The 26551-nt window shown below is 41.7% G+C and overlaps 1 protein-coding gene across 1 annotated transcript; it reads left to right on the top strand.

Annotated features, from left to right (window-relative positions):
- The first annotated feature begins 3757 nt into the window (after positions 1 to 3757).
- zbtb7c (zinc finger and BTB domain containing 7C) lies at positions 3758 to 24462 on the top strand. The gene is made up of 4 exons (XM_071896761.2): positions 3758 to 3884; positions 20366 to 21123; positions 21316 to 21995; positions 22527 to 24462. The coding sequence occupies exons 2-4, from the start codon at positions 20395 to 20397 to the stop codon at positions 23146 to 23148; spliced, it is 2031 nt and encodes a 676-aa protein (XP_071752862.1). The 5' UTR covers positions 3758 to 3884; positions 20366 to 20394; the 3' UTR covers positions 23149 to 24462.
- The last annotated feature ends 2089 nt before the right edge of the window (positions 24463 to 26551 follow it).

Here is a 26551-nt window from a genome sequence, read left to right as displayed (position 1 = left end):
GCTTTACTGCAACGAATACTTTTCGGTCCATGTCCTAAACTGATTAAATTCATCAAAAGACCCTGAGGTGCAGAACTGTAGTGTTGGACAGTGTGCACATTGCACAATGATCATGATACAGATACAGATGTGGTCAACAGGGTGAGAGAGCCTCACACTGCTGTGACTAGCGCTTTCCACTCACAGTCAGGAAATGTACACATTTACCGATTTACCTTGGGAAATGTGGTAAATGTGCACATTCACTGGTAATTGTATGGCATTTACCATTTTCCCACATTTGCCAAAACATTATATGCTCTGATTATTAGTGTGTTCACTTTACATGTGCCTTGAATACATAAGGTGAATATATATGGAAGGTGTATAGTTTTCTGAATGCACGTCTTCATGCTTAGACAGTTCCTGTGTATATATGCTGTAGTTTTTCCACATACAGTGTCTTTCTCATACTCCTTTTTTTGAAATTCTTCACCTTTTTCACATATTAGACTTTTCTTTCTGGTTCAGTAAATTCTGCTGCTACAGATAATATTACTGCTATTTTGCAGGTCATGTGAATGCTGGAATCCATAATATTTTACACTCGTTTCATCATACATTTCTACTTATATCTGAGTGTTGGAATTGTCGGTTGTGCGTGTTTATATAACTCCCATTTGCTCTATTTTTATTAAAATCCTAATTTCCTTTGATTAATCCTATTACTACTTGATGCTGTAACAGCCCAATTTCGCCATGGGGATCATTAAGGTTTCATCTAATCTAATCTAATCTAATCTGAAGCAGGGTTCTACACTGCTACCATTTTAATGGTGCATGCTCCCTACATTCATGCAGCCTATAGTAGAGTGAAGGTAGGGACAAGCATTTTCAATTATTTTGGATTATTTTATTTTCATGCTCCTATATTTCTGTGCTAGGCTCGAAATCTTTCCATTTAGATGAATATGTGCTCCTTGGAAAGTATGGCATTGCAATAAACTAAAAATCTTGATATACTGGATCTGATGTGGGACGGACCGCCCAACTAGGAGGGTTCTTAGGCAGGACGCCTCACTGTCTACTGGTTTTTTACAGCGCACATTTACTCACGTAGACACTTTCTGTACGTATGGTCCACTCTATACATATTAATGTAAATATGAGCATATTTTTACTGCTGTTCTTTTTCTCATTTTCCTCTCATTTGTTATATACTGCATATATAAAGATTTTTAGCATTTTCACACTACTGCTATTTTGCACACCATCTTAATGCTGTGATCAATTCTTTTTCATACACTCATTCATACATTTAGTACTAACATGTTCAAATAGTTGATTGTGTAGGTTTTCTATGATCCCCATTTGCTCTATTCTTATTTACATTCTATTTTTCTTGTATCTTCTTACTATTTGCTGCTTGAATGGTGCACAACATGACACCCAATAATTTCAAACCAAAACTGAGGTTAGATTTTCTAATTATTGGGTGTCAAGTTGTGACACTCGGTCTTGGTCTCAACAACAAAAGGCTAAAGGACCAGTTGACCCTGCTGGCTTGAATTGGCCCTCACAACAGTTCAGAAGGTGAACTGTACCACAAATCACTGGCTGAATGGATGGCTGACCCCGCTGGCTCAGCAGTTCAGAAACCAAATACATTTGAATATTTTCTTCATGATGAAAATATGTGTGTGTTGTTGCTGTCAGAAAATCTTGTTTTAATTAAAGTCAAATACTATTAATGTCAATTCAGTGTAAACAAATTTGCCTGCAAGGACTAATCAACAATCTCAAATTCCACCTGGCATTGCCTGTTTCACAGAAAGAGTATTTTTTGTACCTGCTTCTCTGTGCCTGCAGTGTCTTTCTGTGGAACCTTATGAGACTTGGTTCAACAGCGTTTTGATTGACATCTGCATAGTGAATTAAACACACAAAGTTGCATGTGTGCAGAGAGGGTTACATCATGTTGTGTCCTGTCCTGTGCAGTGTCTTGTCCTGTGTGACGAGGGTCTTGTACCTGTGAGTGGCTCCTTTGTCCTGTCCATATCTCTGTCTTGGGTTGTGTAATGTTTGCCCTGTACCACTGGGTGATTGTTTTGTCATGCCACATCTTTGCATGCATTCAGTTCGAGCAAATTTTTTATCAGATTGGCACCATCATTGAAAAAAATTTCAGCTTTGTAAAAAAATTCAATTTATTTCCAGTAGTTACATTTTCAAAATTGCATGCAGTCTGACAGAACAATGCACCAATTTGTCATATCATTTAGCAGAATTTATTTATAGAATAATTAATCTAAAGTCAGGTGTTTTATTATGTTTCTCTAACCACAAGACCATGTAGCTGATATAATGCAATTGTTCTCAATATAAATCCCAGTCCGTGATGCTTGCAAAACACCCGATATGGGATTAATTGATTACATTATGAATAAATTCTGCTAAATTGTATAATAGTTTCATTAATCATAATAATTTCCATTTATGTTGACACAACTTCACATTTTGGTCAAGCTACCCTATCAAACCCAACATTTTTCTTTCTTTCATGTCAGCTGATGTTCTATTAAATGAATAGTTTGATTTTTTTTCTTATGACACTACAGTATAAGTTTCCTCACTTGAAAATAGCAAGGTCTCTCCTTATCTAACAAACCAGCTAAGCTGCAGCATGCTGATTTTTCAAAAAGGCTATTTTAAAATCTCAGCAAAGTTTTGGTTTCAGAGGTGTAACACCTCTGAAATAGTTTTTCTTTTTCATAATTTTAATGTATTGCTTCATTGTCCAAATATGTAAGTTACATTTTTCACTGGGGTTTGTTTAAGAGTCATTAGACCCCATGAAGTCTATTGCCCTTTAATAATCTTATATGACAGTCTCAGCAGCATTTACATCACTGATTACACCCTCTCATTATATTTCCATTATGTTACACACAATTGTTCTTACCTGTTGCCAGGTACGAGTTGGTACAGTGAAGCACACACCCAAATACATTCAGATACTGTCACCGACTCTCTATCACACTGCCTTTCTTCAACTCTTTCTTTCCTCCTCTGATATGTCTTTTGTTTGATACCTGATATGAACCCCTCAAGCTCCTGTTTGGCACAGTCCAAGACCCACCCACCGGTTCAACCCTTCATTATACTGCAACGACCTCTTCCCCATTTTTTGTCCTCTGCCCTATTTGAAATCATTGCAGCTGTCCAGCTGCACATCAACTCCAGCTTTGCTTCCTCCAGCCTACATTACCAGTCCCAGTTTTAGTCCTTCGGTTCCCCCGCCCCTGCCCCATCTCTGGCCCCAGACCCAACCTTTAAGCCCCCGTCCTCCTGCACAACTACAGCCCCGAAAGTCCCAGTCTACCCCAGCCAAAAGTCCCTCAGCCCTCCATCCGTTCTGCCCTTACAAGAGAAAAGGTGCAGGCAGCTCTCTGGACTCCAGCTTCACGTCTCTAGCTCCGGCCGCATGCAGCACCACGGCTCAGCTCGGTTTATTCCCAGTCATAACCATACCACCCAGTCCTTGCTCACAAGCAGCTTTTCAGGCTTGGCCTGTGAGTGTGTGTCACTCCCCTCCCCTAAGCACAGGTGGACGTGTAGGGAACCCTGCCAAATACTTTTGGTTTAGAGGGAGGGAGGGGTGTTGGCTGAGCCTGGTGGGTGTAGCAGTTTTTGTTTTGTTGTGTTTCTTAGATAACCGTTTCGTGGTAAGGTACCTTTTCACTCCCCCAAATCACTGACACACCTTCAGTGCAAATTTGAGCTTCTCTTGTCTCTATCTCGCTCTCTCTCACTTTCACAAGTCTGCCACTGAAGACAGTGTGAGTTTCCTGACAGGGACTGAGAGCGTGAGAGAGGAACTGAAATCAAAACTTCTCTTCTAAAAGGTCAGTAACATCTCACTGTCTCTTTCACTCTCTTTTAGATTTTTCATCCAGTCTCATACTAGTTCACTTACGCTCAGAACGTCAGAATCAGAGGTTCATATTTTGCTGTGTTGTGGCATACAAGAGCTGTCTGCTCCTCACAGAGCATTTCACCCTAAAGGATGGCTGACCTGCTGTAGAATCATGTTCCTTTTCGTTCCCGTTTTAAATTGCAAATCCCTCCATGTCTTCATTTTTTTTATGATACTACAAAAGGGATGTCCAGTTTCGGTAGGAACAACCAAAAGGCATTCTCACTACTGTCAAACAACTTTTGCGTGTGTGTCTTGCAACAGATGTGTGCTAAATGCAAGCCTCCCCCTTCTCTAACAGCCACACACTGAGGAGGAAGCAAGTGAAAGCATGACGAAGCTTGAACAGATTGAAAGGCTGATAGGTTTTTTGTTTTATTTGTTTATATAGCAGCAGCTCACATAATTACATGATGATATCTTGTGCATGACTGCTTTTGTGGTAACATACTGGCATTGTATGACACTTTTAATTGTCATCCTTACAATTCCACTGTCACCGAAAAGCTGCCTGAGTGGTTGTAAGAAAGTATGGGCTATCTGACAAATGATGATGACACCTGTACTAGAAAAATCCATCTCAAGAAAACATTTCTCATTTCTCGAAGGTGGACTTTATTATCGTTTAGTGATATCTGATCAGGTGAAATTAATCAGATATATATCAATACATTAATTTAACTTTACCTTGGAGCTCAGGTTGTTTCTCTATGCCTTTTACACTCCTTTAAGTAACTTCAAAGGGTAAGAACATCACATACAGAAAAGTAAAATGATCTTTAGGTCAGTTTCATGCACATATACTTTATCGTCTGATTCAAACTGAGTCATAGCATTTTTTTATTGTCTTAACTCCAAACCTGAGATATTTTGGTAACGGCAGCACTATTACATTAGCATTTAAAATCGGGATGTCTCAAGTCTCCTATGGTGCACAAGTTAGCTAGAATGGCATGTTGGATACCATCATAAACGTTGAAATCTCTACTTTCATTCAAACCTCAGGTTGTAGTTATGAGTGAAGCTTGGCTATATTAACTATACCTGTATCTGTAAACGTATTGATGAGTTTCAATGGTTAACACCAAGCTATTCCATGATTTCAGAGAAATTGACACTGAATTTATATATATTTTTAATTTAAGATACATGTATTTCATTTAACCACAAATAATAACTTGAATTTGAATTATTTAAATCTAAGTTGTGTTCTGAAAATAGGTAAGACCCAAATTGATTAAATAATCTAGTGAGAGTGCAGCCTCTCTGCAGGTGAAGCATATTAATGACAATTTATTCACTCAGCCATGCTGTTCATTAGTCAGTTATTAAACACCCAATGGATAATTAATGAAAAAAACTAAGCAAACCCTATAACGCTGCTTCTGTCACAATGGGGTTACATGGGGATAAAATCCACTAGACACTACCACACCTACCCCAGTCTATTTAGCCACACACCCTGACTACAGCTCTCTCTCTCTCTCTCTCTCTCTCTCTCTCGCTCTCTCTCTCTTTCTCTCTCTCTCTCTAGGATTATCAGAATTGAACCTGATCCTAGCTGGTCTTTTGTTATAGGGTCTACCGGGACACTTTTGCATTGGTGTGTTTAACAAACACTACTAGAGGCAGACTCCCTTCATGTTTGCACAATTACGCCTATAGTGTATAAGATAAGCTAACATTATACTCAGGCAAGTCAATAAAGGACCTGATTTCACCTTATATTCCTACAAAAATGCATTGTATTGAGCATGTGAATAAGTGCGTGAGCTACATGTACATGAGTGAGAAAGAGAGAGAGAGTGCGGCTTTAGTAGAAAATACTTTGGTGTCATGCATGGATATGTCAAGTGAAGGAGGATGCCGTTTTCTAAGCGCAGTAATAGACCAATGATGAAATCTAGTCATTATGAGACTGACTGAGTGAATGAGTCCACATGCATTCTTCCCACCTGATAGCATGTGGGCATGCCTATACAGCTGCATTTACACAGGAATACAAAATGTGATTTTGAGCTGAGTTGAGTTTATTATATTCTTAAAGCAGAATAAAAGCATTATTAACATAAGAATGAGGGGCCTATTTAAAAAAAGAAAAAAAAAGAAAGAAAAAAACCATCCAGAAAAGGAGAGTGATCCATTTTAACCCTCTGTGGCACAGACGTCATCTTGTCAACAGTTAAATTCAAATTTAATGTTGTCTCTCCCTGTTTAGACAGCTATGACAAGATCAGATCTGTGCTACAAAGTGTAAAAAAAAATCGAAATTATGTTCAGAGGCAATGTACCGTCATGGACCTCAAAGTACTTGTATGAAGGTTCATGCATTTTGCGTGTGTTTCTGTGTATGTGTACAATGGCTGACTAGCCGTTTGTGTGTGTGTGTGTGTGTGTGTGTGTGTGTGTGTGTCCACCCTCCTCCATAGAATTGAGGTCCAGGTTTTGTTGCGTGGTGTTGGGCTGGGTGAGTAAGCCGCCCCTCACAGATGAATAGAGGATGGGAGGAGGCTTGAAGAGGCTGCCGTGGGTGGGAGGCCCAAGCCCTGCCAAAAAAGCTCCTTCTGTGGGATTTGTGTACTTTTGCGTTCCTCACGAAACAGAGTGCCTGGCTCAAACGACAAAGCAGCCAGGAAGGCAGGCACTCACACACCCAGAGGTCGGCCCGATCTCACCCCTTCTGCTTTTCACGCTCTCTCCTTTCTTCCCTTTTACAGTTTGTCCATTGGCATTATTCTCTCTCTCTCTCTCTCTCTCTCTCTCTCTCTCTGTCTGTCTGTCTCTCACTCTCCCTTCATCTCCCTCTCTCTGCAGTAATTCTCCTTAATATAGTGGCTAAATACGTTGACATACTGTAGTAACTAAGTCGCCCGGGAGCGTCATCTGCTACACATCCTGTCCCTAACCCTTTAGCCTCAAATCGACACACACACACACACACAGTTATGACGCAGTATCATTTGTAGTATTATAAATTAAAGTATTAAATGATCCTTGATTTGCATGGTAGTCCCTGCAACACTTACTGTATTGTTGGCATCAATACACAAGATGATTTTTGAGGTAAGTGGTTTCATGTGGAGTTTATTTTGGTTTCATGTGGAGTTTATTTTTAGTTTTAGTTTTTTGTTTTTGTTTCAGGCCTTATCCACCATCAAACATCAGTTGTACAGGAACAATGACGTGCCATTTTTATTGTATGAATTCTTACATATACAAATACAACAATACTTGAATTAGCATTATTTTACTGAATCACAATGGAGGTGTGTCTTGCAGTGGCTTTATATCTCCAAAACAGGATCAAAATCATCAAAATAATATTTACTTGATGTGCAGTAAAACATTTGATACGTCAGCAGCCACCACAATTTGTGAAAGTGATTTTCTATTGCAGCATTTTCCCTACAAATTGTAGGTGTTTCCTGAATGTGGCCAACATCACTGAAAACAGGCCCCCGTAACCACTGGCAACCCACCTAGCCTCAGCTAAGTGACACGTGCAAACAGATTCTCAGCCTGGCAATCAGGCTCAAATTAACACCTAGTAAATTAGAAAATTAAAGCTCTACTGTACTACTTAGAGCAGACCCGCAGAGACATTAAGGAACATACAGAATCGAATGTCATTCAGCAACAGGGAGTTAGATGAAGAAAAGGAAAAAAAAGAAAAAGAGAGCACATTGATTTCATAATGTCTAAAAGAAAGATCTGGGTTGAATAAGTGGGTCCACCCACCTGTGTGTGAGAGGCAGCGAGAGAGAAAGCAGGGCTGGATGGCAGTTTTAGAGACATGAGTGTGTGGGTTAGGCTAGCTGGCCTGCTTGTGCTATCTAATCACTGGGAGAGAAAGGAGAGCAGCATGCCTTGATCCACCCACCCACCCACCCCAGACAAACAGCAGTTAGCCCGCTAACTACTATATGTGGTAGCCTACAGCTCTACAGTGAGATATGGGTCGTACATGGAGGAATGGAGATAAAGTGTGACAGGGTTTGTAGGTAATAGACATTTATGACAATTATGTCTCATTCTGTGCCGGGGAGAAAGAGAGATGTGTCAATCTGTAGGCTACTGTGGGTCATGACGGTGTGTGTGAGTGAGTGTGAGCGCCTGCGTGTGAGTGTGTGTCTGCGTGAGTGTGTGTTATCGGCGTGCAAGTTGGCCATGATCCAACAGGTTTTCGGTCAGTAATAAAACTAATGAGAGCAGATTGACTGATTTTTGGTCTAATTAGCCACATTTGTTATAACCTAAGGCTAAGCATCAAAAATAAGTAATGGATTTATTGATGATTTTGGCATATACACTACGCTAGAAACAATTACATTCATGTACGTGTTTAAATTTTGTTGTACCTGTGGGTTACATTGCCTTGGAAGATTGGGTGAGAGTTAACAACCTTATCAATATGAATCAATATTATCGCTGCATTGATTTCACTGTTCCTCTTCTTTATATTGACTGATTTGGGTCAGATACAGATCGCTGTTACCTGCGTGATACCTGGGAGGGTGGGATGAGATTGGGTGTGAGTCCAAAAATAGCTGACCTGTGCATCACACTTGTGTGTGTGTGCACGCACGTGTGTGTGGTTGAGTGTGGCCCACCAACCTGTGTGTGTGTGTGTGTGTGTGTGTGTGTGTGTGTGTGTGTGTGTGTGTGTGTGTGGCATGACAGGCATCTGTCTCCCCTGCCCTGCAGCCTGACTGGTTTTAATTAGGAGGTGCCAGAGTGCCCGAGGGCTCTCCTGCTGACACACACATACACACGCACGCACACACACACACACACACACACACACACACACAAACATACATACATACACACACACACACACACTACCTGAGGGCAGACAGAGGCTGTCCCACCAAGGCTGGCCTCCTTCTCGTTATCACCATCAGGAGTTGTCCTCGTTCACCCCACGACCCTCCCAACACACAGACATGCACACACACAAATATTCACACCAATCCAATCAAATGAAAACACATTCAGTATAGTGCAAACACATGTAGATAGGCACTACTGGTTTGTCTCTAGCAGTGGTGGATGAGGGTTTTGATTCCATGTACAGTACAGTTTTGTTTGCAGTTTAAGTCTAGAATGAGTATTAGAGCTAAAACCGCTCCAATTTACATACTATATTGTTGTAAAAGCAATAACTCTTAACAGCGGACGACAATGGCCTCACACACATAATCATATGTATTTCCCTGACAAACAACAACACGGACATTCAGCTATCCTCACACACACAGCAGTGGGTTCAGGGTTTCATACAGCACACGATGGCCACCTGTGAAATACTGTAACTCTGCCAAGGAATATATCTCCCTCTCTCAGTATTGTCTATATATGCAGCCTGTGTACTTTACCTCCCTTCTGGCAAAGCTTCCATTACTGATTAGGATGTTTGAAAAAAAGACAAAACAGGAGAAAGTTAAAGCACAAACAGACAGGTCAGCAGAAAGTAAACGCCCTCACCTCATTCACCCGACTAGCATGCTCCAAGGTGAGTTCTAATGACCTCGCTGCAATGACGGATGGGTGTGTGTGTGTGTGTGTGTGTGTGTGTGTGTGTGTGTGTGTGTGTGTCTGTGATTGAGTGAAGGAAAGAGTGAGTTCATTATATCTATGTGTGCATGCTCATGTGAGTGCAGGTTTGCACGCATGTGTGTGTGTGTGTGTGGCGATGCCTGTGTGTGTGCGCTTTGTGTTTGTGTTTAAGCATCTCTCTCTCTCTCTCTGTGTGTGTGTGTGTGTGTGTCTCTGTCCTTGGAGTTGGTGAGGCGGGAGGTGTGGACCTGGGAGGTGGCTGTGATGCTCTATCACCGGGCCGTGGGGGGATGACTTCCTCCCCTTCCTGCTTCTCTCCCACACCAGGCCACACCTGGCCTCCCAGACACCGGGATAAAGGGCACAAGTTGAGTTTGGCTGTGTGCGCCGGTTTCTACCTTTATTAATTCGCGGACGGTCGGCTGAGCAGGCATGTTCTTTTCCGGCATTATTCTGCCTCACACTCATAGTTGCATATACGTTCAGATCTGGGAGCTGTGATTTGACCCAACAATCTTAAACTCGCAAGGTGTCTTCTCTAACCTTTAGGCTACTGATACCTGTATGTGTGTGTGTGTGTGCGTGAAGGAGGGGGGGCGTCTTTGTATAAGTGCGTGTATGAGAGTGAATACATGCATATTGTGGGTAGGTGGTGTACTCAAACAACAGACCTGTTTTAGTAGTGCTGTGTCAGCCGGTGCAGCGGCCCTGCCCGGCAGCCCAACACACAGCAGCAGTCCAGGGTCACAACATGCAGCTTCCTATGGTTGCTTTCAAATGGTTAAGTGGGGGGAAACCTTTTTTTCTTGAAGGATCTCTATTATTAAAATAATATTAACTACATCAAGTGATCTGCCTTCGGGGCTGGTAGGTCTTCACCGTCAAGGAGCCAGATTTATAATAATGACAGGCCAGACGTCTAGTGTATCTTGAATATAATGACTCCAGACCCTGTGTTTTTTTGTCACAAAGACACGTGCAAATTAGTGCTCTGTAATGCCTGGCCCGTACTTCTAAAAGGACGAGCAGAGGTATTCTGGTGACATGTATTTCAGTTTCCAGAGAGACATGCAAAGAGCACAACTGTGTGACCAGTTTAACCACCATCCTCATGGAGCAATGGAGCTACGTTCAGATTCAGAATGAAAATAATTCCTCTGAAACACTTTTCCTTCTGCCTACTACTGTGTTTGTGATACAACAAGCCAAGTCGAGTGCAGCCTCAAAATGTCTCCAGTATATTAACTTTATGTAATGATCCTTCACACCCCCTCCCCCCTCCAAAGTGCCAATCTGGTGCCCTGGTATGTATCTTGCTGGGCACAGCAGGTGGCAGTAAACAGGTACGTTGAGAAGTGAGACAGACAGCCGATACTTACTCAGCCCCACGAGTCCTCCTGTCTGTCTTCTGGCTGTTAGCACACAAACTGTGTGATATGCATCGCCACTTCTTGTACCGCACAGCACAGATACTGAAGGTCTAACCCTCACAAAGGACGGAGGGGGCAGAGGAATCAATATTTAGCTATATAAGATTATATTACAGAAATACAGATATAAGACACTGAAGATCCATTTTGTTCTCTTTTGGAGAGACATGAGTTTGTGCATTATATGCTGGTGTTACGATATATAAAACTATGGCACCTGTAATCACAATATAAATCTGCCGTTTAGCCATGCTATATTGCATGATTAAATGAAACGGCACATGAAATGGGCTTGACGCACTTCTGAAATTACAACGCTGTGTGAGCTGCAGTGCTAATCGATATATGATACACAGCACATAACTGAGCCATTAGAGCATTGGTCTCTGTCTATCATGGCCTATGTCAATTTGCTGTACAACAGCCTTCACTTTTACACAGTTTAGATCAAACCAGTTCACACAGGTACTACTTACAGTGTGTTGCTATGACAACAGGGAAGTGTTTAGAATAGATAGCCAATCTTATAGGATGGCAAATGTTGTTTGTCTGGCCGTCTGGCTGGCCTGTTAGCATTTAGTGGCTAACCCTGTTTATATATACTAGACGCCAATGTGAGCTGGCTTCAGCTCTCACCATGTACAAAACAGTGTAAACCACCAGGGCATGGGCTGTGGTTTGCTTTGGTCCATGTATTCCCAAGGAGGAAGTGGGCATAGCAGTCTGATGTACACTCGGATGTATACTTGTTTGTGTAGGTCAGGTCTACACAATTTGACTGCTTTCACAGCATGATTGTCAGTTATGATTTATGGAGGCTTGCAAATATTTTACTTTATTGGAAGGTAAACAGTCCAATAACCACCAAGATAACAATGACACAATAATCCACTCACTGCATATTCCACCTTTGTGAGTGGAATAAACTGTTATGACTTGTATGGTACATTATTAAGATTACTTTTATTTTCTGTAGTGCAACTTTGAATATCCTGTTTTTAGGTCAGTTGATTTGAATATAGCCCCATGTAACAGCAAAATAAATGACTGAATAGGTCTAGCCTGCCTGCCATAAGTAAAATACATTTTGAAAAATTAAATTGACTCAGTAAACTTCAAGTATTGCTAAGGGTGTGGTTTAATGATGTCATACAGGAAAGCTTCCCTGGCCCAATAGCTGTTTCAGATCCTGTGAATGTGCCATGTCATGGTAAAACATTAGGCCTGTCTGTGAGAGCACAGGAAACTCTCTCTCTCTCTCTCCCTCTCCCTCTCCCTCTCTCTCTCTCTCTCTCTCACACACACACACACACACACACACACACACACTTTCACACAACCTTAGAGAGCAGCGCTGTAAGCCAATCTTGGTGCGATTGAGTTTGGTTGCCATGAACTTTGCTTCAAAATGCAGAAAGGAAAAAAAAAATGCCTCTCTCTTTCCACTCTTGACATTTTCTTGAAGTTCAGCGCCCTTTGCTCCACCTGCGTCTGCTCACCAGGCTTTTATCATTCTCCCCCAAGTCCTCTTGCCCACAAAGTTCTCTCACTTGCCAGATAGGGTTCCCTTTCTCAAGCTAACTCGAGGTATTGCTTTTCTCTCATCACCTCTATTCTGCGTAAACTTCCTCCTCCTCTCCACAGACTGAGGTGGTGTACTCACCAACTGTTACCCTGCTTCTCCGCTTTCTGACTCAAAACAGGAATCCAACATCGGCCCTCTGCTCTTCTCAACCTGGTTTTTGAAACCCTGGTTAAACGTTTCAGCAAAAAGTAAAATCAAGCTGTGCACAGTCAATCATGGTAAACTATTCAGCATTTATAGTTTTTTTGTCTTTCTTAGACGCAGTTAATTTTTAAGTCATATTTCCTTACAAATTAATATCAGTGGATGAGTCAAACAATTTTACAGGATTCTGAATGCTGCGTGCTTGACTACAATTGTGATATTTTTAAGTGTCATAAATGTAATGAGTTTGATGTGATTGAGTGTACTTCATGCTTAGGTCTCCTCCCCCTGCGGCTGAACACTTGTACAGAAGTCTCAACAGCTGGGGTAAATAGAGACCACTCCAGGCCTCTCTACATATTTAACAGTTTGATAGTTTGATATGGATTTTGACATGGATTTAGAATATAATCTACTTTTGAGTACAATAGCATCAATGATATAAAAATAAAATGAGAAAATAGCAGCGCTCCATTTTAACCGTGTGAAAGTGAAAATAACTGGCTATAACACGGAACTGTATTTCTACCGTTGTATTTCTATTGCACCTCTCCTCATCTCAACTTGAGACTAACGAGTAGAGGTGCACAGACTAGTTTTCAAACTTTTCTCTCTCTCTCTCTCTCTCTCTCTCTCTCTCTCTCCTTTCTTTTTTTACCCTCCCTTGGTCTCCCCAAACAACCCCTTCCAGTTTCTTTGCCCCACTCCCTTTATGCCGAAATCCACTCTAACACAACTAAAAATTCATTTTGTCTGACCTAAATCAGAGGGTGTCTGCGCCATGGGCTTATTACACAGTGCGCTTAAACTTGTGTTGTGGAGGAGGATGGGGTATTATTATCTTCCAGCTACCCACCCTGCTATAAAAACTAGTGGTGCGACATCTCCACAGCGCAGTGCTGCTGCCCTCCCTCCCTTCCTCTCTCTCTCTCTCTCTCTCTCCCTCTCTCTCCCTACATGAGCTACACACAACAGTGCCTGACTCTAAACTCCACACTAGCCACTCTGCTACCCAGACAGAGAAAAGAATCACACTCTGCTCTCCTCTGTTACGCTGGTTTTCCTTCTCTCAATTGGATATTCCTCCCTGGGTGTTTTTTTGTGAATGGGCATCCGGGGCCGGTGTGAGGAGCTTGTGAATGGACTGACTGCCTGGCTGACTGATTGACAGACAGGCTGACTGGCAGAGAGAGAGGCAGCTGTGGTTCACTCAAAGGAGGCAATGCCGAGAGGTCAACCAAGGAGCAACAGAGCTTCTTAGTAGTCTGGAAATACAAAGACACGTGAGGAGAATCAAGAGAAGCAAGGTACGGTAGGTGATGACTGCTCGACTCTGTGGAATGCTGTGGAACGTATCAAGACATGTGTGGATGTATGTTGATGCCAGAGTTTGGGAGCTTGCATATGCATGTGTGTTTGTGTGTGTACATGTCCATGATCATTTGTCACACTGTTACAGTGTGTGTTGGTGTGTGAACATGCTCGCACTTGTGCGTTGTGTAACAGTGTGCACATGTGTACATCTGCATTACTCAGTGCTCCTATTTAGAGAGTCTTTATGAGCGTTGAAGCCTGCCGTGTCAGATCGTAAGGGCCTCTCTCTATCTGACAAGGTGCAAACGGGTCAACAGCAGTTCAGTGAACCGCCATGCAGTTAGTTCATGACTCGTGTAATTATTTGAGTTGTAGCGTAAATATTGCCTTCAGAAAATTTAGGGGCGCCAAGTACCTCATGTGCTATAAAATCCTGGAAACAACATGACTGTTGATGGCATCACAACAAGTGTTGGAAATGTTAAACATAGTAGTTTCTGTGGACTTGAGTCGTATTTGTTTTCCTGGCTCTAGGAGTAAGTATGCGTTCAGTTTCAGTTTATAGACATTTCTTATCTATATGATATTCCTATTTATATCTAAAAGATACACTCAGGTAATTCATAAAGTTGCAGGTAATGTTTGAGAGTGTGGACAAAATAAAAACATGTTATGGATTTGAGGCTGAGCTGTAAATTATTGTTTACGCCATGCTTGTTGTCAGTCAGCTTATGGACCTCTTACCTCATGTAGTTACAAAATGCCATGACCAGTATTTCCATTAGTATTGTTTACAAGTTATTGTTGTTTTTCATTTAACTATTTAGATTTTGTTCATACTCGCCAGCTTATTTATTTAAATTGTAAAATCTTTTTCCAAAGATGTACGATAAAATTGCTGAACTGTAACTGAATTGCAAATAAAATGCCGCATAACTATGTAGGAATTCAACTACAGAAATAAAAATGTAAAAAATGTGTACCTGACCATTCGGATTATTTACTTATTTATTTAGTTGCTTTAGAAGAACAGGTACACATTTGCTCAATAAACTCACAAATTGTGACAGGTAATTTATTACTAATCAATGAATTACATATAAGTACATATTTGCTCAATAATTCAATAATCGAGCTGAAACACGGCGGTCAGTTTTTAACTATTCAATTGCCAATGTGAAATAAAGGCTTTTAGCTTTTGTTCATTACACCACAGTACCTTGGATCCCCTTTGATTTCTAATACATTATTGTAATGTTTGTCCATGCTAGTCTTTTTTTTTTCAGGGTGATGTTGGTGAATGTTCGAACATACACAAAGTAACAGAATTTAGTTTTGACCAGTTTTGGTTTTAACCAGGGCGAGATGATAAAACTATAACAATATTCATGTGCTACACAAAAGTGAATTTTTATTTAACATTGCAACATCCTCACTTCAGGTACTTAAATGTTAATAGATATAGCCGCCTTCTTCTGTTCATTCGGGGAGATATGTTGAGACCAAACAAAGAGTGAGAGAAATACAGGCAGAATCAGAAGAAATAAAATATCCTTAGTTTCATGGAGAATGGTCTAGAGGCAGCAGTGTTAATCACTGAACCAATATTTGGCACTGAACCATAAACTTTTGTTTACTTTGGGGTTAAGACTTGGTGAGACAGATAATGGTGTGTGGCTGTAGGCCCCCCTGAAGGCTAGAGAGATGACACTTGGCGCAAACACACTCTTTAAGGAGCCAGGCAAGTTAAATTGGCTTCCAGATGTCTCTACATTAAGACCTTGTTGAAAACATATCAGTCTTCCAATGTTCATTTCAAATAGTTTCAGAATCATAATATCACACCTCAAACAGACGTTCATAAAGCCATTAATTAAAGACATTAATTACAGAACAAGGCGGAAATAAGATGTAAAACTAACCCTGACCCTAATAATATTATAATTAATAATAATGAATTAATTAGTACACCTGTTGAAACATTTTATTGGCTTTGTCTATAACCAATAAGATAATGAATTTAGTACTGCTCTATACTTATACTAACATTATAGGTGGCAACACACAAATTCCTGAAAAAACCCCTCTTTGTTCTGAAACAAAAATTGAGTAAATTCACAAAGTTCACATATCTAAGACTCAGGGATATTCTACTTTCAAGCATGTTGCAGAAACTTGTGCAGTTAAGTTTTAAATGTGGCCACATCATATCACTATTATCATAATGATAAGTATACAACCCATATTGTGTAAATGGCATATGCTCTCCACTACAGCTGTAATTGACACCAATTAAGACAAATTTAAACCACTCTCATACTGAGACCTACTGGCTCCAGACACTTGTGCTCCATGTATGAACTGCAGGCGCTAATTTATAATACCAACCAAACAAGTGTCTCCCCGAGAGACAGGTGAACTGGTTTTGAACTAGTGATAATTGACTAGCTTATAGGTCAAATGAATGCCTGCTCCTAATAAGGGGGTGAATTTTAGCTGTCAATACGATAAATTATTGCCCATGCAATTGTCCATCCGTGACAGTTGTTTAGCAGGTGTTTGCTATGGGCAGTGTGTGACAGGGGTAAACTTGGCTTTGGCTGCTGGTGATTTAGCTTGTGGGTCAGGTGAATGTGCCGGCCTGACAGGGATAAACTAGGTTTAGCTGTTGTAGCTTACAGGCCAAATGAGTGTCTGCCTGTGACAAGGGGTGAGATGGACATTAGCCGCTGATTTGTGGCCTGAGCGGTCAGGGCTGGGGACGAGTTAGCTGCTATACCCAGGGCATAATGATGATACAGCTGCAACAGGGACAGAGGAACAGGAGAACAGGAGGAGAAGAGGAGGAGAAGGAGAGGAGAGGAGAGGAGAGGAGAGGAGAGGAGGATGATTAGGAGGTGGTGGTGGTCAGAACCAGGAAAGGAGATGAAGGCTTGGGAGAAAGAGGACACTGGATGGAGGTGACACATGATTTGGGGTGGGAGTGCTGAGTTGAAAGTGTTAGTGACTAAGTGAGGCATGAGGAGACGTGGCCAGTACAGGCAGGCAGAACGAGAGACAGACAGAAGGGCAGACGGTCCATTAGGGGTCAGCTTAATAATTGGGTTGATATTCAGCTCAGTATGAACAGTTGGAACGCATTGCACCGAAAATCCTGAGAAATTAATTCAATAACGTTATGTTATACTTCGCAGAAATTTACAAACAGCATTAGGTGCCATTATGGACAGACTGTAATAAAATACTGAGTTCTCCGCATTTATACAAAAAAGTTTCAAATATGCAACTGATCACATTTTTCAGTTGTGTCACATAACTGTTATGCCTTATAATGTCAGGTTGTTATAACTCATCAGATTCTGTCACCCATGCAGCCTGATACGCTGACTGATCTTTATTGAGTCAAGTTGGTTAACAATACAGAGGAACAAAGTGTGATTGTCTTTCCGTGGCTCTATAAGAAAATAAAAGATGGATACATAGAGCCGAATCACTGAAACAGCCATTATCAGAGCCCTTCCACAAGGCGTACCCACCCTGGCTGTTTTGATGGGTGGGGGGTGTCTAAAGGGTTAAGGCTGTTTGGCTGATGAAATGTCGCTCCGGGACCTTGCGGTGGGAAAGCTGTGCCCTCCTCCCCTCCCTGTCTATGTGGCACATCCTCCTTAGATCCTCTCCACATTGTAATTAGGGGCCGGCCGCTAAGAGCTAGCGCTAGCTAGTGGCAGGGAAACAGTGGGAACAGAGGGGAGTGGTGCTTGCTGGGGCACTAGGCGAACAAACACTAACAGCAGCACGTGTCCCATAGTTCCAAGAGTGGGTGGGATGGATCGAGTGCAAACGAATGACAGTGGGTTAGCCAAGCCCTCCCAGTCAGACTTGCTCTCTCTTTCTCTCTCTCTTATCCACTCAGTGTTGTTCCAAGCTCGGCACTATTGTTTGCCTTGGCAGGCTGTTACAGGGAGGGGCCCCTCCACTGGTGTTTGTGCAACCTGTTAGGGAACTTTTAGGGCCATCTGATCTCTCCCTTACTCTCTCACTGGAGATTCTCTCACCTCTTACCTAGGGTATTACTTTTATGGATATTGTACACTTGGTGCAAAATATAATAGAAAAGAATCTTATTCTATTGTTTTATGGCAGCATTTCACGTAACAGTCATGACTTACATGAACATGTTTTAGAGGTGTGAGTCAACGTCTCCAGTAGGTGAAAGGAGTTAGACTGTAGTTTACATTACCTGAGTTTATAGTACAGGCTACTTCACACCTCACTATTGGACTTATATACAGTATCATATGCACACATCTAAGAATGTAGTATGAGTACAATCCTTTTTCCCTTCATTATGAATAACACATGACATGCTTGTCATTGTAAATGCTTCATCACATCATTCATATCAGCTGGCTGTGCTAGTGAAACTCTCTCTCCCACTCACTGCCATGTCTTTTGTTCCAGTTTGCCCATCGAAGTAGTTGCATCATGGGTCTGTGGGCCTATATCCTGTACCACCACCCCCTCTATAGGCATTTTAATTATGTCTACAATATATCAATGGCATCAACATAGCAACTGTTCCCTAGCAACAAGATCGACAAGAATAAACTACATGTAAGACTGGTATCCAAGTTGTATACCTGGTGAACTAAGGGATTTTCTGAAATAGTTTTCTCTCTTATATGATATGCTGTAGCAAGCAAGAGAGAGTGAGACACTTGGGGTGTGTGTCAGTGTGGCTTCAGCCCTGGTCCATTTAGAGCCAGTCAACAATGCAGCTGTGGTGAGCGGGGCCGCTTCAAAGTATTTATCTACACATGCCTCCAGTGACCGCCAAGTGTGGACAGCTAAGTTTAAACTCTATTCATAGATGTGAATGAATGAGCACGCTGCCAAAGGCAGTTTTACCACTGACTGTAAACACCATAGTGAATCAACAGGTAGGAACTCAGGCGGCTGTGGAATAAAACTTTGAAGAAAACAACTAAATGGATACAGATTCATCTGCAAAAGAATACCTATTGTATGAAATTGTTATTCAAGTATGCTATTTTTTGAATGAGCGTGGAGAGGAAAGAGTGCTAAGTAATCATTTTGACAGGATACTGTATCTAGAGTACAATCTGACCTCTTTTCTGCTCTCTTCATTTCTCACCACATCCCAATCATATATTGTTCGAATGAAGCAAAGCATCAACTTGCTTTGTGCTCGTATCTGATGACATAGACACAGACAAGCGGGACGAACATTACCAACACTATCATAGAATCTTTGTCACAGGATTGAGTGTAAAAGAAGAAAAGAAAAGAAAAGAAAAATAGTTGTTTCCTATCCAGATGATAGGTCTCTCTAACTCACACAGTTGCAACTCTTTCCTACATGAAATCATGTTATCACATTCAAGAAAAAAAAATACTGACAGTTATGTTTGTTCAAGATGAGCCGTGCTATATTTATCACATGTTGCCCTTTCTGCACAGATGGCACACAAAGAAGTGTATCTGTATTATAATAAAGCCAGATTGTCACTCATTCTGTTTCCAGAGTACTTAAATACATATTCCAGTGTTAACAATATCAACTTTAGAAAGCCTCCTCCAGTAACCTCATCATCCGTTTCAAATATCTAAGCTTTTCTGAAAATTCTCCATCTCATGAATGGGTGTCATCAGTTACACTCCCAATAAAACTGAGGCGCAGGTGTGCAGCCGAGGAATCAGGGAGGAACAGCTGCGCTTTTTCCACCATGCAGGAATCAGTTGTTGCTCCTATTGTACTCCTTAAATCAATGTTTTAGGCCCCATTTCATTACTCACGTTAATATGCCTTCGTCGACTTCCCCTCGACTCTTCCCCTCGGGAGAATCCCTCGCTGCAGTCTTAAGTGCCGTTCTGTTACTCTGATAAGTTTCTGAGATCGACCCTTCGAGAGCCGAGGGAGCGAGTCACCAACTATGTAGACGTGAGGAGCACATCTTGCCCAGAATGCATTGGGATCGTTTGTCATTTCTTGTGCAACTTATCTCTAAAATTAACTGAGCTGTGTTATTTTATTATTCATTGCTCTGTGTATTTTTTGTTATCAGTTATTATTAACTATTAGCCTTGCTTAAGGGCAAGAGCGTTCTGTTCTGCTCTGCAAGTGGCCATTCGCGTGACGTATCATCATGTACCAAGTGGAAGTCGAGGAGGGCATGTTAAAATGACTAATGAAACGGGGCTTTAGTATAAAAGCTTGTTTGAAAATGTCAAACTGCTTGTGAGGATCAAGGAAGGCTTTGAGAGAAGAGTGGGGGGCCACAGAATGGCATCTTTTTTCAGTTTGACTCTATTATTTCAGCTTTACTAAACAGTTGTTTGTTATTGTCCCTTTTCTAGATAACCAAGAGAGATACAGAGAGAGGAGTATGGCACATCACAGAGAAGAGGACCTGATTGGGATCCCCTTCCCGAATCACAGCAGTGACGTCCTCTGCAGCCTCAATGAACAGCGTCGCGACGGGCTGCTCTGCGATGTCATCCTCATCGTCCGTGACCAGGAGTACCGGACTCACCGCTCCGTCCTGGCCGCCTGCAGCCAGTACTTTAAGAAGCTCTTCACGGTGGCAACCACTGATGGAGGAGATCATCATCAAACGGCGGCGGTGTACGAAATCGACTTTGTAGCTCCAGAATCTCTTACAGCGATTCTGGAGTTTGCTTATACTTCCACTCTGACAGTGACAGCATCGAACGTTAAAGAGATTTTGAATGCGGCTCAGATGCTGGAGATCCCATGCATCATCAGGGTTTGTCTAGAGATCATGGACACTGGAGGCGGAGGCGGAGGAGGAAGAGAGGAGGAAGGAGAAGAGGAGGAGGAGGAGGAGGAGGACGGAGAGGAAGATGAGGAGGAGGAAGAGGAGGAAGAGGAGGAAGAGGAGGACATGGGGTCGAGGAAGGATGAGCAGGAAGAAGAGGAGGACAATGTCAGTGAGCGGTCGCTACAGTCGTCCGAGAGCAGGGGGGAACAGACGCCTCCAGGGAGAGAAGACTCCCCTCCTCCCAGTACGTCCAAGTACCACCACCACCACCAGTATGACCTGCACAGACAGTCGTCCCAGTCCCAGTCCCCGGACACCATGAGAGGGAAACAGGTACATCACGTGTCTTTGGCATCACAACTTACATTTATTACATTTTAAAAACATTTCCTGTGTATTTGATGCATTTTATTATTGGATCACTGTGTTGTGTTTTACCCATCTTGTGTTTTCAAGGTCTAAACAAATGCTTTGAATAAACAAGCCTTGGTTTAGCTAATGAAGCTGTTCTGTGTTGTGTCGTAGGAGAGTATGGAGAGCCGGGCCCTGAAGGACTTCTCCATTGAGTCTCTCCTCCAGGAGGGGCTGTACCCCCGCATGTCAACACTGGACAGGAGGGCCAACTTCTCCCCTCTCCTCCCAGGTTTCTACCCCTCGATGTGGGCTGCAGAGTTTCCCGCTTTCCCCCAGCAACTCCTGGACCCTGGCCATCACCAGCATCCCCACACGAGAGGCCCACCCCAAACCAGGCTTCCACACCCCTATCCCACTCCTGCGCCACCACAGCTCGAGACCTCCAGGCCGCTCGATTTAGCTGTGAAAAGAGAGATAATTAAGGAGGAGATGAAAGAGGAAGTCCCGCCCAGTCTGCTCCACGGTGAGTTCCTGAAGGAGTTTGTCAGCTCCGGACTGGGCAGTGCAATGAACCCTGGGTCAGTGCCATCAGATGGTCACGCACTGGGTCAGATCAAGGATGAAGCTGACTTCCGGTCATACCTGAGCTTCCTGAGCTCGGCGTCCCACCTAGGGGCTCTGTTCCCTCCCTGGCAGCTGGAGGAGGAGAGGAAGATGAAGCCTAAAGCGTCCCAACAGTGTCCGATCTGCAACAAAGTCATCCAAGGGGCTGGGAAACTGCCCCGGCACATGAGGACACATACAGGAGAGAAACCCTACATGTGCACCATCTGTGAAGTACGATTCACCAGGTATGGGAAAGTTCTTACCACAAAAAATCACTTTACCACCAGTAAATCATGTTGATAAGCCAGACAAACAATAATCATCGTCAGATCTTCATGTTCCAGTGCATTTTCAGTAAAAAGTACCCGGTTATGTAAAACAGTAGGGTTAACGGAAAAGTACCCCATGCTCTTGTGGCTGAGGTTTATCTGTTCTTACCTCATCTGAATATCACAGAGCTTAGAAGTGGAAAGCCCCCTTCAGTGGTTTCTTTGCATTAGCTATTATCTCGCTCACCTACATCCTGCTTCTTTGGCATATTTTCCACTTGCATTTCAGAACAAAACTTCAATGTTGTCAATGGACAAACTATCCATCATCTTGAGACAAATCACCAACATTACTTCACTGAATCAGAACCATAACTGTAATTGCTATATGACAGAAATTCAGTCACTTGCCACACAAGACATAAACAAGAAATGGTGTTGTAATTCATGTGTTGCCACATTACCACCCACAACATAAAAAGACAAGTTGTTTTGTCTCCTTCCTAGACAAGACAAACTGAAGATCCACATGAGAAAGCACACAGGTGAGCGCCCCTACATCTGCCTCCACTGCAACTCCAAGTTTGTCCACAACTACGACCTGAAGAACCACCTGCGCATCCACACGGGCGTCCGTCCGTACCAGTGTGAGCACTGCTACAAGAGTTTCACACGTTCTGACCACCTGCATCGACACATCAAGCGGCAGAGCTGCCGCGTCTCCCGCCCCCGACGAGGACGAAAGCCGGCCGCCTGGCGATCCGCACCGACCAGCAACTTCCTGTGCCCCCCCACTGCTGCCACCAATCGGTTTGAGGAGAACGGGTTAAGCTCCGCCTACCAGGGAGTCAAGGGTCACGGACTTGGGGAGATGCTCGGCCTAGGCAGCAGGAGCCTGGGATATAAGAGTTTGGACGGTGCTGGCAGGGAGAGCAGGGAGGAACGACGAGCAGAGGGGAAGCACATAGCGGAGGAGGAGAAGGCGGGGGTGGGGAGGCAGAGGGGCGTGTTTGCCTTCGCCCTGGCTGGGGAAGAAGTGCTCACCCACTCTCCATTTTATGCTGCAACTTCTGACCCGTGGACCATGAGACTGGAGCGTGCTCCGCCCATCCCTGAGCCAGCCAACTGAACTCTGTAGAAAAAAAAATGACAAGAAAGAAAGTCTTTATATCTCCTTGTCTGTCCTGTTCTAGGAAGATAAAGCACCTCCAGAAGTTTTGAGAGTGAAAGAGTGATATCAATGAACTTTTTGAAGCCTGTTGATGTGGATAGAACCAGGAGAAAAACAGACTTTTGGAAAATACAGTACAAATAATTTCACAGATGTCGTTTCAGCTCTCTGAATGTCTACAGAACATTTGATAGCATTTAATAAGAGGCAAAAACCATTTGACATTTCTTATGAGGAAAACCTTGCTGTTATATTTTTTTTGCATTATTTAGCTACAAGGTTGTCTAAAACATCCTTAATTGAATACAAATAAATGCATAATGCCAGTAGATCCTTTGGAGGAAGCTGGGATAAGGCTTTTATGATGAAACATCTTCATATCTAAGAAAATATAAATATCTGATATACTCAGAACAGGACCTACTGTAATTGTTTGATTTTGGATTAGTGACTATAATGAATGTAAAACTTATGATTACATTACAAAACATGATCAAAATAATTCTAGAAAACGGTTATCCCTCAACCATTTCAATCTAAGTAGCCAAGCACATTAGTAAAATAATAAGAAAAATAAAACAGCAGCAAACTAATTTGAAATACATTTACATTGGACAATTCACAGAGAGTTATAGCTCAGTCGGCTGTATTTAAGTGTTAAAAAAACAGACCAGTACTTTCAAGAAACACGGTTTGGTTACCAGCAAGGCAAGCAACATGTGCCTGCTCGTACTTTGGATTTCAACATGGTTATTCAATAATATTCCAAAACAAAAGGAACAAACTTGAAGTTTGATAAATCAGGATATTTGATAATGTGTTAATATCCTTCTACTGCCTTGTTCTGATTTAAGCTTTTTGTCTGCACTATTGTACATAGACACTTTTGGCCATGGTGGTGTTAATTACTGTTGCGTTGCTGATGATATAAAAACAAATTGCTCTTAAAAGACTTTGAGGAACCCATCCAAAGATGTGGAGTTTGATATTTCACAAACTTGAATAAGACTTGTTTTAATGTTTATGAATATGTGTCTTAAGAGGATGTATATTTCTGACTAATCAACTGCCGCTTTAGCTATGTAATGCTTGTGTTTTCTGCAGTAAGAAATCAAGAGGGTTTCAGCCCTATTTTCATATATTGCTCATCTCTGATTTGTGTATAAAACTGTTGTTCAAAAATTATTTGAATTGAAATGGGAAAATATTTTCTTGCTATTTATGCGTATTTAAATGAATGAGCCTTGGCTATATTTTGCAAATCTGTTTTATAAAGACACTAAATGTTGAACTTTGTTTTGGTCCAGGAGTAATATTTCCTTAATTTTTCCAAGGTGTGTGTGTGTGAGTGTGTGTGTGTATGTGTGTGTGTGTGTGTGTGTGTGTGTGTGTACTGTAAGTATGATCAGCCCGCATTATCAAGAATACAAAATATTACATAGATTGATAGATAGATAGTTTCCTCCAAAATATTTGACATTGTTTCACATTTAATGTATTAATTTCAGCTACTATAAATTAAAATGTTGAGTTGAAGTTTTCCCAAACATTTTGCACAAATTGACATGGTTTTAAAAAACGGTTAAGTCAGTAGCAGCTTAAATGAATATACTTGATATTCTTAACAGGTGGTTAATATTCACAATTTATTGAATACACATGAAACACAGAGAAACACTTAAAATTTCATAGAGGAAAAATAAGGTGGAGCATTGAACAAAACAATCTATAATGTCTAGCTCCTAAATAAGCACATCAACAACATGCTGTAAATAATCACCAAGCAGCACAGCACCGATGTGTTGTTCTTTGAGTGAAGACAGGCTTAATTGATAATTAACTCTTGACAGTGATCCATTACATTAGGTGTCTCTCAGTCATTGTGGAAGTCCCAGTATGAAACTGGTGCATTTTGTATGAAACTAATGTTTCTTCTGCTAAGTGATGTAGTGGTAAATAAAAAGGTGGGTAATAGTATCAATTTGATTTATTTTCTTGAAATCTATTTTCATGCAGCTTATATCAGTCTGATACTTGCCTACTTACAATATTAAATACTGTGAACATCATTCGTAAATATTTATAGCAGCATAAAAAATAGGTGCATAAACTGAAGAGTTTAAGTGGGTTTACCCTCCACTGCCTCCACTGCACTGCATTCCTGTATTTTGTTCAAACACACATGAATAAGGTTCAGAGAGTGAGCCGGCTACTCTTCACCTCGAGACTGACGAGGCAGTCCGCTCTCAGCGCTGAGCGGTGTGAAGTCACACGGCCGACGAAATCCCTGCCGATCAGAGGTCGACTCTGCAAGTATGTCATGCATATCTATTGAATATTTGTCATGTATGGGAGTCATTAACAGAGTGGAGAGAGAGAGGAAAATGAGAGAATGACAGAGAGAGAGAGACAGACAGACAGACAGACACACACACACACACAAGGAGCAGTCAGCTGTGATGGGTGAGACAGGTGACCTCTGTGGGAACCTCTTCCCTCTAAAAGTGTTACCAAAACACAAGAAATAGGACAGTTGATCAAAATCCCAAGTAACTCTTCGCCTACTCTGAACACAGCAAACTCTTCTAAGATTTATCCAACATTTTGTATATCCTGGTCTGCTCTTTCAGTGTCAGTATGTATGTAAGTCAGAAAAGTTAAATTATAAAAATCATTGTCGGGGCCAGCTGCAAATTGATGGTTTTGGATAAAATGATGCAAAGTCATTTTCATATCAGAATACTCCAATAAGTTGAATTTGCTTTGTTAGAATGTTTACTAGTTACTGTTTACTGTAATCTCACTGTTTGTATGGCTGAATTGAGCTGCAAAATTATTTTGAAAAGGTTGACTCAGTTAGTTAGTAATTTCGCAATCAAGTTGAGTGACATAACGAAATTATGAAGAAGTTCAGGGTGTGATGTTTTCCTCCACATAAATACTCACATGACAGTTGCAGGGCAGGAAGATATTTGGCAATGCAGTTTGTTAAGACAGTAGTGAGGAGAAGTGGTGATGAGACTCACTTCAACCCAACCTGATCACATTGACAGTTTTAATATTTTATACCTGTATCAATCAAATATCTACAACCAGAGTATCAACAGTGGTGTAGCACTGTCATTGGCTACGATTAAAATTTTCTTAGTGTCTAAATTCATAACCATTGAGAGGCCTTGTTTAAACTTTGGAGAGCTTTTTCCCAGCACTTGGTTTCACAGCTTTGCAACAGTCATTTTTTTTTTTTTTTCTGTGAAAACTTTCTGTGAAAAACCTTTTTGGGTCTGTAAGTGCTGATTTCATAGGCTGTGCCACACATTTGTCTGTTTCTTTGCCCTGACCTCTAGTGGAAAATAAGTAG

This window comes from Centroberyx gerrardi, chromosome 2 (assembly GCF_048128805.1).
Source record: "Centroberyx gerrardi isolate f3 chromosome 2, fCenGer3.hap1.cur.20231027, whole genome shotgun sequence".
Classification (NCBI taxonomy): Eukaryota; Metazoa; Chordata; class Actinopteri; order Beryciformes; family Berycidae; genus Centroberyx; species Centroberyx gerrardi.
This window is presented reverse-complemented; position numbering and strand designations above follow the sequence as displayed.

What these genes read in the sequence shown, in the direction of transcription:
- zbtb7c (XM_071896761.2), top strand. Translation starts at nt 20,395, where the DNA reads ATGGCACATCACAGAGAAGAGGACCTGATTGGGATCCCCTTCCCGAAT. An exon ending in ACACCATGAGAGGGAAACAG is followed by an intron (nt 21,124 to 21,315) that starts GTACATCACGTG and finishes GTTGTGTCGTAG; the next exon opens with GAGAGTATGGAGAGCCGGGC. An exon ending in TGTGAAGTACGATTCACCAG is followed by an intron (nt 21,996 to 22,526) that starts GTATGGGAAAGT and finishes TCTCCTTCCTAG; the next exon opens with ACAAGACAAACTGAAGATCC.